The following is a 17,931-nucleotide window of genomic DNA, read 5'->3' as shown; positions in this document are numbered from 1 at the left end:
AACCAAGCACAAATCAGGACACCAGAAATATAAGAGATATAATATAATAGAAATTACTAGGTATTATATTATACCTAGAAATATAATATTTTTTGTAATAATCACAAAAAATTTTCCTTACTTTTGTGGAACAGGAGAATTATATATAAAATTTAAAAAATTATTTTGGGGAACATGATAGATTATGACACAACACACACCACACTCCTGATAGTAATCAAGCAACTGCATGATAATACCTGAAATTATTTTTCGTAAGAGAACATTCGTCGTGGATTATCCCAGAAATATTCACAAGTGCTAGAATTTCTACACTCTACATTCTTAAAGGATATCACATTAACAATTCTGCTGCTTCTAAAAAATATTCTATTTCTATTATCTTGTTTTAAATTGCAATAGTGACACCAATATATTATTTGCTTATAGCCTATGATTCAAGAGAACAGGAGTAGCACTCTGAATGAAATTGAGGCATTACTAATTGTTATTAGTCCAGCTGACTGTTGTTAGCCCTAGATTTTTTTTTATTTTATTTTTAAGCATATTATTTCCTCATCTAATCTGAGCACTATTCCAAATTTAGGGAATATGCTAGACAAAACAGAGAGATATAGACTTTTTTTTGAGTTATGTCCCAGGAAAGGCTTCTTAAGACAGTCCACCACAGTAAAGCAAGTTAAGCAAAAGCCCTCAAAATTACAAACAAAATCAGTAATTCTGCTTCAGGGAATATTACCTCATATAGTATATATATAATATATATATAGTATATGAGGTATAGTAATACCTCATATACTATATATGAGTAGTAATATAGTGCCTTTTCCATTGTATATGATAATACTCGAAACAGAAGAAGTTACAAATTGCCAGTCTCAACACTCTCCTTCCAAGTTCAGAAAAATAGAGTCAAGATGCTTTATAATCAGAAAAATACATTATTTCTGGATAATGTTTTATTTGTTTCAACAGAATATTCAATACCCAAGGGAGACCTGTATCCATAAGAAAACCAGCATAACAGGACACAGCCAACTCCCAGTTGCTGCCTAAAGCCACCTCCCACCTAACTGGATTTTCCCAGGAGGAGTCCAAGGAAATTAATTGCATTAAAAGGGAGGAGGAAGAAGAAAAAAGTCAAGCTCTTCTCATAAACTTCAGACTTGCCAAAGGAATTCAGCAGTCCCATGTCTAGTGGATTCACAGCAGACACACATGGGAGATGCAAGAAAGGCAGTAATGTAGAAAAAATACTGATTACATAAATACAGACTTGGCTGACACAGCTTCATTTGCCTGGTGACAAATTGGCAGACATTGCTATCCTCAGACAACAGCTTCTGCCACAGGAGCAAGTTTGAGGAGGAACACCAAGGAGGGGAGGGAAGCAAGTCTGCTGCAAAGAGCTCAGTCCTTGAAGCAGGTTCACATGACTGCAGGTAACAATGAACACTTGGGTAATGAAGTCAGTGAAACTGGCTGAGATTACCCGAATTAAGTATACTGGGGAAACACAGACATTATGCTGGACTCCAATTACAAAACCACTTCCTATCTTTATTTATACAACTTTTGTCTATTCAGTTGATGGGATTAATCCTCAGGAAAGGATGGAACCTTAAGGAGAGAGCCCAAAATCTACAGCAGAAAACAAACCAAGCAAAATTCCTGTAATCTGATATAAAAACATTTTCTTTTTATCTAAAAGCATAAAGCCATACAAAGTGTTTTACAGGCACACACTATCTGTCCTGCTAATAGATTTTAATAACCAGGACAAGCATTCTTTCCCTTTAACTGGATTGAAATTAAGGAGAAACACATTCACCTATGAATTTTACAACCATCTTTGCTTTGACCTATGTCCAGATCTGCCTTAATGGTAGATTCAGTGATACAACATCTCTATATAGGCTTTGAACAAAGCTGAAGCTTCTCAATGGACTTGCTGGAAATAGCATTGATTCAGCAATTCCTTCTCTAACAACTTTTTTATAAGACTTATTTATTTCCTTCAAATTGTGAAGTGAAATATATGCATGTGCTTATAAGATAATTTTGCTAATTACTAAAAAAAAAATACTATATCTGCTGTATCTGGTAACAACTATATTTCATCTTGGGCTCTTTCTCACAGTAATTTTCTAATGAACTGTCAGTCTGCACAAACCAAACATGGTTAACATCAAGCTGTCAATCCATCTACCCTATCCTCACACCTCATCTTCATAGATACCATCCTGCTACAGATACTTTGAAACTGCAAGAAGCTGCTACAGAAACTGGATTTGAGCTGAGACAGCTCTTCAGGCTGCCACATTCACTGAACACACAAATCTTGCAGATTCTTCTGAACTTTTAACACCTTTCCTACTCTACACAACAGTGTTGCAACTCTTGTGCATCCCCTCAGTGCTTACCCTCTTTACCTCAGCATGGAGAGGTACAAGACACAGGCTGACATTTTAGACAGGAGTCTTTGCATCTGTCAGGACTATTTGCTTCAATTCCCTGTTTAGGCTTTACTATGTCATTGCAGGCATTGCTTTCCAGCTGGGAAGAGCCAGAAGGAAAAGTAGGTGAAGGAAGGAAGAGGGTTCACTGTAAACCAAATCCTTTAAGTTAGGTTAGTTGCACTCAGAAAAAGTTTACAGGGTGTAGTATGCAAATGAGATTTTGATTTCAGCTACATTAAGTGGCAGGTAGGCGCATTTCAGGACAGCTACTCGCAATATCCTGTTGAACTTATCATCTGTATTTTTTTTGTTTTAAACAATGAAGCATAATGATTATCTCGCAACCTAAATTTCCCATGCTAGTAATACTCTACAGAAAGTACAGACAAGACAAATAGGGAAAAAAAAAAAAAAGCCAGGATAACCACTGGGAAAAGCTAAAAAAAACCTTAAAAGCTTATCACATACATAAAATGCTTATTTCTTCCTTTCAACTATCTTCCTGCTGTGATCTATTTATTCTTTTCTAAGGCAGACATGGTACATACTTTCTAAAAAAACCCACACTCTTTCTTAAAAAAGGCAAAAGCTCTACTGTAAGCACAGTGCCAGAAGGTGCTAAAGTTAAAAGTCCAGTTACAAACTTGTGTTTCAGCAATTGTGTAAGAAACTGTATACTGGCAATACTGAAATTGAGAACTGCTCATATACACAGCATACTCATATACTTGCTGCCATTACGTAGGAAATTTAAAAATTATCAAAAAGACACATTTTCATACATCCATTTATGCACAAGTCTACATGTGCTAGGATACTGAGCTTACTATTTAAGTTGCTTTATCTGTTTTCCTGCAAAGAGAAACTTATTTTAGCATATTCTAACTACAAGCATGAATCTTGCTTTAGACTATTGAGCTATAGGCAACTGTTTGTCAGGGAAAACTGCTTAAATCAGCAGGATGGCAATAGCTAATACCTAAGCAATACCTAAGCTGAAGTCTGAAGTCTCCTTGCTGCCCAGAAGTTTCTCTGACAACACCCTATGTTCTTTACTTTCAAAGCACTTATTCTTCTCCCCCCATTAATTTTCAAATAGGCGTGGGAATTGCTAATCCATATGCTTTTACTGCTCTTAATAAGAATAAATAGGTATTAAGAACTTAATTATTTTTTAAAATATTAGGAATTAAAGCTGCTTAACCATTCTCAATTTAGAAGCCAAGTTTCAGATTAAAGCACTCCAGAACATGAGGCTGGTAAAATCACAGCTCCTATCTCTTTTCCCATTAGCCTGTAATCTCTTACAGGCATTTCATCATGGCTATTAAATGAAGAGATACACTTTTTTTTTTTTTTTTTTTGAGAAAATAGCCAAGGATCTTTAGTTCTGCTGAACCTGAATTTAACAGTCCCATCTGATAAACAGAGAAGCTATAAAGGAACTTTCTATCCATGGAAAGGATAGCTTTATCTGAATAGATGCAGCGTTTCTCCCCTTCGTCTTTGAAGCCGGCAAAACTTAGTGCAGTTTATTTAATATACTAGGAACTTCAGCCTGAAAGTCAGTATAATTAAAATCTGGGGTTCAAGCAAAATACTCTACTCAAACTGTCAAGGTCCTTCATGAAGAATTTGCTTCATGAAAGATGAAAAATTTCATATTTTTCAAAACTGTTTCTGAAATCAGTATATACATGTACAGAGAAATAAGACTACGAAAACATTTTTAAAAAGTTTGTAAGATAATGGTTTAAGCTCACCACTTGCCCTTCCCACCATTTTTATTACAGTTACTAGCAAAGGGTCGTAAAAAAAGGCTTCAGTGTTTTTTGATGTTCAATTGCGACTATTTATAAAGGAGGAACAGCCAAAATTCTGGACTTCAAGAACTCTTTTCTACAATTGTTCAACACTTGAGTGCCACTATTCTCTACACAATCTGTCTAGCAAACTGATTCTTACTTACACTTATATTCAGTCCTCTGTAGCCATCATATTCTGATTCTCATATTCCCTAGTCAAGACATTGGTGTTTACCTTCCCTGTGCTCCCTCTCTCCCTCTCTCCACTTCCTAGTTAAGTTTGCTCCATTTTCACTTTGTAAGCTGTACTCTTCCACCCTCTCCACCATCCTGACTCCCCCACAAAGCTCTCTACTTCAGATCTCACACCTTGGCAAGTGCAAACAGCAGCTTCCAGCCAACTGCCCATCAGAAACATCCTCCAAATGTCCACACACAACTTCATAGGCAGTCTACAAAAAATGGAAGTGAGCTCTGCTTGCCAAACCAGCTCATTACTAAGGAAACACAAGGAAAGGTCATGGAGTAACATGACTGAGTGAATAACCTGAGTCAGCAGGGCTGGAAGACACCAATATTCTCCTGCATGCAGCAGGGCAAACATGCTGCAAACTCACTAATTGCCCCTGATATGATAAAAAAGGTAAATGCTGCTCACCACTGCATAGAACTATTCCAAAAGACAAAGCTGAGACATAATCCAGTTATGCCTGAAAGTACCCACAGGACACCTTAATGTGCAATGAAACTTGAAGCAAAAGCAGGAGCAAAAATGATCTTGCTGGCCTTGAATGCTTTCTATCAAGTGCCCCTTTTTTTCCCCTCTTGATAGATGCTCTGTCCTTGACAAGAAATTGTATTCCTTTGATTTGAGAAAAATTATTACAGTATCTTTAGGAAACAGAGATCTCCCTACCCTCTTTAAAAAAACAAAAAAACCCAAAAAAACCCCCAAAAAACAACAACCAGAATTGAATAACACATCTCAATGGATACTGCAACTGCTAGAGGATTTTCCTTCATAATGTGATCACCTATTTCAGAGACCTTGTAGTTAGCCAATATACTTATTCCATCTGTTGTTGCTATTTATTCACATACCTGTTTTCTGGGTTGGCATTAACAATGGCAGCACAGCTCTAGGACATTTTCAGTCATTTACCACTGTGAAGCTTGTCAAAACAGGCTCGGTCAGGTTCTCCCTTAACTGGTGACTATTAAGATGAGTACTGAATTTGAGTAATTGACAAAAATTTTGAGAACATGGTCAGCCAGACAGTTACCCTGTAAGATGTATGTGCTTTTCACATAAATCTTGGATTTCTGCATCATTCCATTTAGAGACATGGGCCTAAGCTTTGTTGAGCTATATGAAAATCATCATCAACAGATATACTTATTCCCATAAGTCCAAAATATATTCATTCACATTTGCAGGATGGGCTCCATGACTAAACTTTGGTGCAGGCTCAACTCTACAACAAGTATGGATTCCTTCTTCCAGCTATGCTGTCACACACATTTGATAATCAGACTTTTCTGCCTAGTAATGTCAGAAGAGTAAATATATATACAGAGCTGTAACACTTTTACTAAATTAGGAAGGTGTTGACACCATCACACAGGTAAGAGAGCTGCATTCAGAAAGTCTTTTCTATCCTCCAGGTGCACTTCCTAATAAAGTTACATCATGATGTCACTGCATCCTGACTCAACTGAGAAAACATACAGCACCTAGCCTGGCCTGAGGTGCACTGAGGAAGGAATGTGAGGAATCCTAAATTCAAGACTAGCCTAGGGCAGGCTCCTATAGAGGCGTATGGTGAGAAAACCAATAGGGCAGGACAGAAGACTGAGGAATAGAGGGAAAGGGCACCTTAGGCTGACACAATACACCTCTTCCCCACACCATGAAATTTGTGTTAATAATAACACAATACGATAATAATATATAATAATTATATAATAATAATATAATATAATATAGTAATAATTTGTGTTAGCACAGGCATACAGCACTGTGTTCTCAGACCTAACTTTCACAGCAGCAGTGTATGGCACACACAGGAGTTGCTGCAAGCTGGAATTAGAGTTGCTGTGAGTGGCAGGAGGTAGCTACAGCTGTGTACCTGGGCATGTTTGTGTGGGAGACAAACCATTAAGATCCTTTAGTCTACTTCTCCTAAAAAACTTGACTTAAAAAATTTCTCCCAAACTCCATTGCGTCTAATGCTACAAGCACACAAAAAATGTAACATCAAGTGGATAATTCCTCATTGCAGTATCTAATTGTGCTTACCAGAAGCTGAATGAAGCATTAAGCTATTTAGATCTGTGCTGGTCCTAAAGCATATTTTAACACACTCAGTGGGTTATTCTGACTGTTACTTCTCTCCTACAGTAAATTTACATGAACACTGCACTGCTCTTTCATTTTCCCTTTTTTAGATGCAGACCACTATTTTTAAAAAAATAAAATATGGATAGTTTAACAAGGTATGAAATAAAACTGTCACTCAGGAAACCTGAGTTTGGCTTTGGTTGCCAAAATAACTTATTTCCACTGTAGCACTCCCTCTCAAAGATAAACGGAGTCAGCTGTAAAATACAGTAAAAGAAACAAAATAACAACTGTGTCTTCAATCAGCTAGCCAGATTTCAAATCAGGACCACTAGAGCCTGAAAAATACTAAAACACAGAGGTGTATAATTATTTCCTAATATTCTACTAGAATCTGATTTTAAAACAATTTCCAATTTGGGAAAAAAATTAAAAAGAACATTCCTACAAGATGAAGAAAGAACCAGCTAGATTAAAAAAAAAAAAATTAATTTTACAATTACCCTTTCCCCCTCTTCACATTTGTTAACCAGTTATGGAATCCCAATTGTGAAAGGTCTAAAAGGTCAAATGCATCCAGCTTTCAACTTCAAAGTGGGTATAATCACAAAGGCTTTTGAAGAAGTACTAGTGGACAATCAGTGAATCCAGAACCTAAGCCTAAGGCTGCAGCAGAAAGTGCTCTGGCTGCTCCAAATGCCCCATTTACATTCAAAGCAGATGAACACATCCCAGGGAGACCATAAAACCATGACTGTGCAAAACAAGCTTAGAATCCTTAAGTATGATCTAGAGTGACTGTCTCACAAACTATTACAGTCTCATATAAATAGTATCTAGATCATTACAAACATATTCTTTTAATTCTGCCTCAACAAAGCAGTACATTGTTTCAATGAGTTTACATTCAATTTAAATAACTGCAATTTGTATTAAAACTTTAAAAAAAAAAAACACCTACAACATTCATTTTAAACTTCTGAATTAACATTTAACATCAATTATTTCCTGAGCCTTATATTTTGTATTTTATTCACTCTGGTAATTTAATGCCTCATCTTCTATGAGAAAAAGTCTTAAAACCATAGAAAAATAAATACAGATTTTAAAAACCAGCAAGAGTAGACAAGGTGCTAAATATGGCTTCCTTTACATAATTTAAACAGCAGAACCAAAGTTCTGGAAGCAGAGGTTTCCTTACACTCTCTACTTCCTGGTAGCTCACTGCCTGGCTTATGAGTATCAAAAAAAAATCCAATAAACAGAGAAAGTTTTGAAGTTTGCAACAATTGCTAAAGCATTTGCCAGAATGTGATGGGCTTATGCCTAATTAAACAGCAATTTGCTTTTTCACTCACAAGAGAGCGACATAAAAAGTGCATTTTAACCGACTCTTCTAAAAACACGACAAATAACCCCGGCTTCTCTCTCAAGCTGTTGGCAGCTACAACCAGAAGAACAGAAGCATCAAAGGCAAATATAAAATTTGATGCTTCTGAGATCTTGATCAGTTAATGCTTTGCACAATTTGAACTAAAGACAAATTTGAGTAAGTGCTTTCTCTTAAGTGCAAGAACAATGGAGGAAAAGAAAACTAAGATCCACACAAAAACAGAAGACAAAAGAAACCTGAAATGGGTCAAGGCAGTCAGAAGACCCTGTAGGCAGAATATAAGTAACAGCCACTACAAAAACATGAGCATCACACAGATACTTCTTAGCTTGTACACTGAAACAGAAGTGTTGGTAGCCACTACTGACCATGCTTCTCTCTGAAGAATAAATGTATTTATACATCAGTTATTTAATGACTTTATATAAACCTAGCCAATATATTTTTATGGACAAATGCTTTCTAGGTGCACACAGGAACTCAGAAGCAATTGAGTGTTGCTGTATGACAAATAGGCCTGAATTTCCATCTGTTGGAAGTCTATTACACAAGCTATCCTTAATTACTGGCAAAGAAAAGTTATCATCAGGAAAATTTACTCATACTATTTATGATAAAAACATGTTTTTTGTATTTGTGTTGCTTGATCAAAACACTGAGTCATGTTGCTGCTTAAGTATTTCTACTACTTCATCAAAAACAAAAAACTGGAACTGTTGGCATTTAAATCACTGCAAGGATCAATAATAATCTGGTAGACTTTTCTCCAGTTGAATGCTTTCATTCCTCAACACCTCTCAGGAACTCCCACCCTTGCAAAGAGAACCAGGAGTAGAAGAAGAAGGCAAAGCTGCAATTGCATCAGTCTTTGGATTTCTGTGAGTTCACCCGCCACATGTGAGCAGATACTGATGGAGAAGCTGCAACATTTTCTCCTTTTTATTTAGAATTATAGAAGTAGCTGTAGAGAATCTATATCTACCATATGTATAATAATGGAGATACAGATACAAGCAGACAATTGTTATACTACAGTGTTATTTCTCTCTGTGACTCCAAGACATTCAGGAAAAATACTTCAGGAATTTCCAGGGTATAAAAGTAAGTTTCAGGAAGAGTAAGAAGAAAAAAAATCAACCATGGTAAAGTAAAATTACCGACACAAAATTGCTTAGATTGTAATGTAAATTCAGTAGTGAATTTAAAGGGTTTTTTCCATTGTTATTTTTGACATTTTATCTTACTCAAAATAAACAATACAAACCCACTTAAGATGCACATTCATTCTCTCTGAAACTATTTCCTCCTTGAGATTTTATCTCAGTAAAAATATGCTTACTGGCTGAAAGAGTAAAAGATTAAGCAACACATAAGTCCAGGAGGAAAAAAGAGAGCACCCAAGCCTGTTTGCAAATTTGTAAATAGATGCCATTAAAATAAAAACTAGGAAATGCTAGTGATAAAAAGCAGATTTGTTTTACTGACTACTGATTTAGGGAGAAAACTGCACACCCAGAGGGGAAATATTCTCCTGTTATTATTAACCAAAGCACAGTAACATACAGATACACACAAATATTTGAATTGCCAATAAAAAGCACTTAAGAAATAAACTGAAGCAGCATAGAAAGAAAATACAAACAGAGAGGTAAGAGACAGCTGGTGTTTACAATTAAAAACACTAAACATTTAATGTTTCAAGAAGTTATAAATTACCTTCAGAAGGAAACCCACAAGTTTCTTCAAAAAGAATTGTTTTGTATTCTACCCACTTTCAAATACAGAGGTGACCCACAAATATAAAAATGGAGATGGAAATGTAGTGTAAAGTCCTTGTCCAAAGAATGACCAACTAAATAGGCAAGGAAACAGAAAAGATTTTTTTAGGAACTAAACTGCAGAGTAAGGACACAATGGTGTTTTAGAAAATCCATTAAAGGATACTATGTGTAATAAAGACTGAGTTCAGATTTCACCTCTTTTAAGTAGATAACAAGTGTCCCCATGGCAGCAAACACCAGTAGAGGACATGTGTGAAGAAAGAGATAATTCAGGATTAAGGTTAAAAAAAACCCCAAACAAGATCAAACCACACCACCTTTGTGTGTAAATAGTATATTCCACCAATAATTTCAATTTAGCTTTTATCAATATTGCTCTAATCCCTGAGAAGTGTCATTTTATGAAGACAAACATCCAAAAGTACAGTCACTAGTGAGGTGTAGCTTGTTATGGACTCATGTTACACAGGACTTTCCAAGTCTGATCTATGGCTCCTGACTGAATCATAACATACTTGACTTGTATCTGTCTCAAAATCTGACACACAAAAATACAGCACATGAGGCAAACAAGACATTTACAGACTATAATTTAAGATATGTATAGTCTTTCTTGTGTTCAAGAGATTAATTTCCTCTTTGCTTACATATTTCTGTATAGATCCCTGAACCTATACAGCTCTCTTTCATTTGATGAGCTAAAAGCCAAAATACAGCAGTAACCAAAAGATCCAACATACTTATGGTTCAAAGATGTTAAACCTTCAGCTGCACTGCAGTAAATAAAGAGGTCTTTTCTGTTAGGCAAACAGAACTAGAAATGAAAGAGAAGTCAATAGAAGTTCTAATATTTATTTGTCTCCTCTTTAACATAATGAAAACATTTGCTTAATTTCTTGGAACTTGGGGGATGGATGAGCCTAATTACTGGCTTTATAAACAAATACAACTTCTGGTATGAAAACAAAAACACTATCAGGAAAAAAACCCATCCAAAACATTTCTCAGAAAATGGAAGACTACTGAAAAAAACTTGCTTGATCTGAAATAAAGATTTTTCTCTCTGGTATAAATACAAATCTTTTCACTGTTTGTTAGTTCAGCAGACCAGGGCTGATTTCTCCCATCTCCCTCTTTGCTATATCCAAGTGCTTTGACACATTAAGGCACAAGCAAATGCTTAGAAATCATAAGAATTGTTTCTTTACTCTTTTGCCATAACATTCAGGAAAGCTAGCACATACATCAAATCATTTTCACTGGTAGCACTGTCAGATATCTGACCAGACTGCCAAGAGAGACTGAACACTTTCCTTGGAAGTTTTCTTGATCTGATGGATCGAAGCCCTGGGCAACCCCACCTGAATTCAGTGTTGGACACAATTTCTGCAGGAATTTGTACCAGATGACCTTAGGAGATCCTATCTGAATTACTCTATGAAAGTTCTGCCCTTGACTCCTTCAGAAAGCCTCTCTACATATCTCCAGAGCAGCACAGCAGCAGTTGTGCTGGCTACAGTTCCTGGATGACAACGAGTATTCCTCTAGAATTTAATTTTTCTTCACCATTGCCTTTCTAGATTCACCTATTGTTTCTTAAATCCTGTAAGATCTTTCAAGTTTCCTTTTGTTCTTCATTTGCATGTCTGCACTTGCAGTCCTGGATTTGTAGCGAAGGCTTCCAGAAATTACAACAGAAATAAAATAAAAACTAAAGTAAAAACCAAGAAAATTACTCAACATCAAGCTCCAGTTTAAGGACTAAAAAGTAAAAATTCACTTGAATGACAACAACATTAGTTTCCTAGTAGTTCAATTCACCAAATAGACACAGCAGGTTGATATATACTTCCCAGATTATTGGAATGCTCATGAATGAAATGACTGTAGGAGAATTTGGAAGGAGAATAACCCTAACAAAATCAAATTTAATTTTAAGAGACTAATTAGATTTATAGTGTTAAGAGGAAGGAAAGGAAAAAATTCAAATCATCTGTATTCAGATAATGCAACTGTCAAGAGAAACTGCCATTAGATTTTACTAGAGAGACAGGAGGAAAATAATTTTGCTAAACTGGGTATCTATTTAATGCAGGTATTCTCTTAGTTACTAGTTACTCTTTGCCAAGATAAAACCAGGCATAACGCACCTACTAAACTCTCAGAGTAATGTGTGCCATATCCTTTACCTGACATGCCAAGATGGAAAAAGCAGCCAGAACTGCCTGCATCACTTTCCAGTTACCTATTTCTCACTGGCACACTGCTCTTTCCACTGCTTTTCTCCTATGGTAAAGTTCTGCAGGTGAGCCGTGGACATAGGTGTGCTGCTGTAAGAGAACTGAAGGAGCAGGAATTGGGAGAGGCAGGAGAAACACGCAATCTGAATAAACGGAACAATCCTCCCAGCTGCAGCTCCCCTGTTGCTTACGAGGTCACTGCGAGGAGCTTCCTGGTAGTCTGCAGAGAAGCAGGACAGGGAAGAGCTCCTGGCGCTGCTGTCGGCGGCCGGCCGCGGGGGCTGCGCGTACTGCCGGTACGTGGCGCTCTTGGGCGTCCAGCGGAACAGGTTGATCGACTCGCGAACACAACGCTCAATATCGATCTCTGGAAGAGATTTGAAGGAAAAGCAAGAAATTCAAGAGCAAAATACCAGTGAAGTGAAGCAACCCAGCTATGACATTGCCAAATATACATATACCCATCTATACCTTTGTCTGTCTCTGTCCCTTGCTCAAAGGTAACATAGATTTCAAAAGCATTTTCCCACTCAAAAAGAAAAACACTCCATGTTTTTTTTTATTAAAAACTAGTAAAGATATTTTAAGAATTAATTTGATTCTGTTTAAGAGAAGTGTATGAGAACTTTAACCAATGCAAAGTCAGGACAATAATTGAAACCTAGTCGTTGTCAGGTAATGTAAAGTCTTTACAAGTCAAACTATTGACTATTCAATGTAAATTTGGGCAGTTCATCAAAAGTAGATTTCATACAGTGTACAGACATCAGGATTTCTGGATCAACTAAATGTATTATTTGTCAGTTAATCCTACTAACAGCCAGATTGAAAGATTTCAGCTACTGGATTTTGTATGGCCTGCCATTTTGACAAAGCTACATGTTATTTGTTTGCAGGAAAACATGGGTTTTCAACATTAATTTGTGCTTGATGGCAAACATAATGAATTGCTTTAAAGATTTTAGAGAATGTTTTAAAAAACCAAACAAACAATACAGTCCCAAACCCAACCAGACATTCCCAATGAAACATGCTAGCTGAAAGCGTGAAGTGCCATTGAGATAACACATTACTCAACTTGAAAGGAAAACTGATACCTATCAAATGAGACGCATCCTAAAATTAGATATGGTCAACTAAAAAGCAGAAAGGTACAATGAAAGACATATGTAAAAGAAAAAAAAGTAAACCTATTGAAAACATATTTTTTACAACACTAACCATCCTGCATGTATATATCTTCTAACAAGATGTAACATAAAAGCCATTTACTCTTTTACCACTATAAAAGGGCTGGTTGGTTTTGCACCTCCTGTATGTGGTCTCACGAAGAGCAAAAACAATCCTAGCTTGCATTTCATGACAAAACTGGTCTAATGCAACAGTCAAACAGCAGGGATATCAGTACTTCTTGTGTCTGTGCCAAGATCTTGTATGATTCATTACAACAGTCAAAATTTAGATTAAAGAATCAGCTTCTATGAAGAAAATAGAGGCATTGTAGTCAGCTTTATCTGTATATCTCAAACAGATTTGATGCACCGCCATCAATCACTCATTGCCATCAGTGGATTTGAAGCCTTGCCATCAGTCTGAGAGCTACTCCAGAAACCTCAGTCATTAGCAGGGTGGTGAGCAGAAGAGGCTGAATTTGAAGCTTGGGGCAGAATAATCTAGTTGGATGAGATTATTGACTGTTTAAAAAGCAGAAGATATGATCTATTACTCTCCCATTCAAAAAGCTGTCCATGTTCAGGTAGGATACAATCTGCAGCAGATGCTTTAATCCACTCGATTACAGGATGCTTATGTGCTATCTTGCTTCTAAAATTCTGAAAAGTCTGATAGTAGAGATGTGGCTTACCCACTTTTAATTCTAGCTCTAAAAACCTTTTTGTGGATGTGCGAAATTAAATTGCAGTTTTCCTTGACAATATCAGGTTCCCTAGCTGTTTGGGATAATAGGTGTCACAGATAAATGGACTACGTGATGTCTCAACAGTAGCTAAAAATTTTTCATTTCAACTATACTGTATTAGAAGGCTGTTATTCAGCATCATTCCCAAGGAAAATACACACAGCTGGAGAATTTCACACAATTTCAGGTAAAGAGAGGAAATGCCTTCCATTGGTTATTTTTCCTCAAGCTCAGAAACCACTCAAAAGCACCATCATTAATGTTGCACTTTCTTCTACATTTCTGAAAACTCATTTTATTTATAAAAAGTTGAGAATTCCAGTTCAAGACTGTAGTACATTTATAGTGGGGCTGTGGTTTCTTTTTTATTTATTTTTTTTTTAAAGAGACTGCTGTAATTGAGTTATATGCCCCATTTCCTGAGATTCTTAGCTAAGGAAACATTAGTAGTACTCCTATAATAAATGATATGAACGCAGAATTTAGCTAAGAAAAAAAAATCTGAACAACAATAATTAACAGCATAAGAAGCATTCGGCTATGAGAGGGCATAATAGCCAACACATATCTGAAACTGAAAACAGAGAACTGGGAGACAGAATAGGAACACTGTTTGCAGTAAAGCTATGAAAAAACTGAAAGGAGAAATTGAGACTGACAGTGTCAAACACTGAAATAGGTCAAAATATTTTTCCTAGAAACAAGCTCTGCAATTCCAAAAGAAATCCATTTCAGAGAACTAGAAAAAAGGCTTGGCCACTGGAACAGGCTTCCCAGGGGAATGGTCACAGCAGCAAAGTTGACAGAGTTCAAGAAGCATTTGGACAATGCTCTCAGGCACATAGTGTGACTCTTGGAGTATCCTGTGCAGGGCCAGGAGATAGATTCAATGATCCTTGCAATCCCTTCCAACTGTGTGCATGTTTGTAAAAAACATAGCCAGTTTCTAACACATCAGGGCATAAATAAAAAATGTAGGAGTCTGTTGTTCTGGGATTTTGGAATGCATGGTTCCTCATTTCTTCCAAGCAGCATTTCAGGAGGACAGTGGGCATGGCTGAAAATGAAACTCCACAGAACAAGAGAGAATTTTTAATGGTTTATGGGGGGAAGCCATCAAAAGCCTAAAACAAATTTACAGGTTGTCAATTAATTCATCTGCTTCTCAATAATGCAAAATAAAAACTACTACAAGGCAATTCTGGTTTCCACAAGTAACAATAAAAAAGCCCCACAGCCATAAAATGCTCCCCAGCAATGTGCAAATCATAGGCACATGCATGAATATAGTATGGGATCAGCCAAAATCCAGCACCCACAAGAGAGACAAGACTATGGGTGGCGAAAGAATTTGCTCAAAGAATTTACTCATATTCTTTTGTAAAAAACCAATTACTTTCAGGATATTGGAGTTTAAGACTACATTAAACTGGTATAAATATTTACAGAATATTTATTAGTCATGTTGCATGAACAGGCTTCACACTTGAGTAACCTTCAAGCCCTTCTTCATGATTTCTTTGCAATTTCGGTTTAAGAAAAATCACTTCCCGTCAGTAACTAAAATGCAATACAATCTTGTGCACCCTTGCTGGATAAGATCTTTTCTCCTCTTTTTGGCTAATAAGTAAGGGTCTGCTGCACTACTTCAATCCCAATTTCTTCCCATGCCCTTTCAAATATATGACAAATGAGTCAGTCTCTGGTGAAATGTCCATTTTTTGTTATCTCCCCAAGACTCTGCATTCACACAGCATTAATCCTGCCTGCACTCTTCCGGCTCCCAAGTCACTGCATTACAAGCCAGAAAACATTAGAGCTTCCACATTATTAGATACATACCACTGATATGTCAGAAACACAAATATATAAAGTCAGAGCCTAGATCCTTGAACAGGATTATGAACAAATGAACAGAGACTACCTCAGCAGAATGCCAGAGTACTTGACACTTGCAAACAACTTAAAAGAACACTCTTTTGAGAGCAGGGTCTGCAGAAATCTCCAGGTGTGAGCAACAAATGAAAGAAACATATAGAAAGGGTGGAAGAGGGCATGCTCGCTCATGGAGATATGTAACACCTCAGTGCTCCCCAGGATCCCAACACTGGGGTATTTTGTACTTTAAAAATAATGTGCCTTCTGTTTTTATTAAGACAAATTATTTAATTGGAAAATCTGTAATGAAAATGTGCTGAATAATATGGTGTCATTAAATATGAAGCGTGGAAAAAATTTAAGCCTGACTTGAAACATAATAAAAATACTATAAAAATAAGTAATAATTTCAAATCTTAGTACATCTTCAAACAGTTTTTGAAAAATTGCAGAGTGCATGTATTTCAAAAAGTCAAGGCTGGAACCCAAGTATCTTAGGAACCAAAGTCAGAATTTCACTTTCAAACATTATATTTAGGAGTTCTGGCTCAAATGAGTTCAAGTATTTCATGGTCAAGCAGAAACCAAGCCTTACAGGAAACAATTCTAAGGCAGCAGCTAATCACTCAGCATCTAAAGGCTGTCTCTGACATTTCTAAATATGCAAATAATACAGCAACTGATAAAGGCAAGAGTGGAGAAGGGAAAGAGAAGTGATCCAACAGCAGTATCTTGGTTTTGCCATGGCCCCACCCTAACATTAAACCTACTGAAATATTTTGTTCCTTTTATGAACTAAACTTACTGTTTATTCTAAGATGCTTTTAATTTTGCTTTTTTCATGCTAAACTGTTACTTCTTAACAAGGTGCTGCCTACCTCTATCCACAGCCTCAACTGAAAAGGACGGCCCAGCCTGACATAGCTGCTTTTTAAGCTATGTAAATTTATTATTATAGATACAGGAGAGAAGTAGATTGCACTTAAAATACATGTTGAAAAAAGTATCAGTTTAAATGCAATACACCTGTGACAAAAGAATTTTTTATTTTTACAGCAAAACTGGGTGTGCATATGTCATTCACAGCAAGTGAAGGCAAGTAATGGAGAAATCTGTAAGATGAAGCGTTCCTTCCTAATGAAAATCCACACAGACCAAGTCTTTGTGTGCAGTTAATCAATTCCAGAGCCTTTTCCTTGGGTAACAGGATACCACTTAACTCAGCCAAAATAAACTGCTTCTGCATTTTGGGAATAGACCAGAATTATGAGCTTGGTTTGACATCTCCATCACAAATACTTTATTACTACCCTGCCAGGCAACATCAGCTTTCACCACACAGCCACATAAACAGGCCAGAAAATCTATGTGCTATGAATTCTCTGGTACTGAATAGGTCAGTCAGTTCAGCCTCCTGATTCCGGCTCTTAGAAGAAACCGAGGTGAAAGGCCATACACTCCTTTTTCCTGATGACATAAAAAAGACACACTGAGTGTGCATATTTAAAAGGACAAATCTAGGAAGAGAAATGACATTTGTATCCCACATCTCTGTATCTATTACTGTGAGAAGGTTATTATAAATGAAAAGGTCAATGCAGAACTATTCTTTTTACATTATTTACTTCATACATTGCAGGGTAGTTGTGTGACTCCATATTTTTGTGGACAGCAGTAGGGACAAGTAGCAGTAAACACTATGAATTATTCCCTAGACATTAGGGTGCATAAAGGGCAAACACGGATTCTTTTCTTACTTGTGATTGTAAAAATCCCTCTGACTCAGCAGTTCACTGGAAAAGCCTGCTAAAGAATGCCTCAGAAACGTGATGGTGTCAGGATTGACATGAGCAGGGAAGACACAGAATTCCAAGTGATTGTATTAAGCATAAAGCTTTACTGTAAGTCAATCACCAAATGCCACATGCTATGTCTCATTGAGGAAGACAGAAATAGATTACAAAAAGACTGGAGCTAAGCTCTGACAAGAAAGCACTGTTTAAACTTTGTTAGGAGGTGTGCCAGTGCTTCTGAACAGCAGCCATTTCTACAAACTAACAAAATGTTAAGACACCTGGAGCAGTCCTACCACAGGGTAGGCCAATGACAGAAACAC

General features: G+C 36.7%; 1 protein-coding gene across 3 annotated transcripts in view; it reads right to left on the bottom strand.

The window, feature by feature from the left end:
- TBCK (TBC1 domain containing kinase) overlaps positions 1 to 17,931 on the bottom strand; it is an 87,246-nt gene that overhangs the window by 15,186 nt on the left and 54,129 nt on the right. For all 3 annotated transcript variants that reach the window (XM_021525507.3, XM_021525509.3, XM_077782955.1), the window contains one exon: positions 12,211 to 12,386. In XM_021525507.3, coding sequence (XP_021381182.1) covers positions 12,211 to 12,386 — 176 coding nt within the window. The remainder of the gene's footprint in view (positions 1 to 12,210; positions 12,387 to 17,931) is intronic.

The sequence above is a fragment of the Lonchura striata genome, chromosome 4, assembly GCF_046129695.1.
Source record: "Lonchura striata isolate bLonStr1 chromosome 4, bLonStr1.mat, whole genome shotgun sequence".
NCBI classification, from domain to species: Eukaryota; Metazoa; Chordata; class Aves; order Passeriformes; family Estrildidae; genus Lonchura; species Lonchura striata.
The sequence above is the reverse complement of the archived record's forward strand: the minus strand, read 5'-3'. Positions and strand labels throughout refer to the sequence as shown.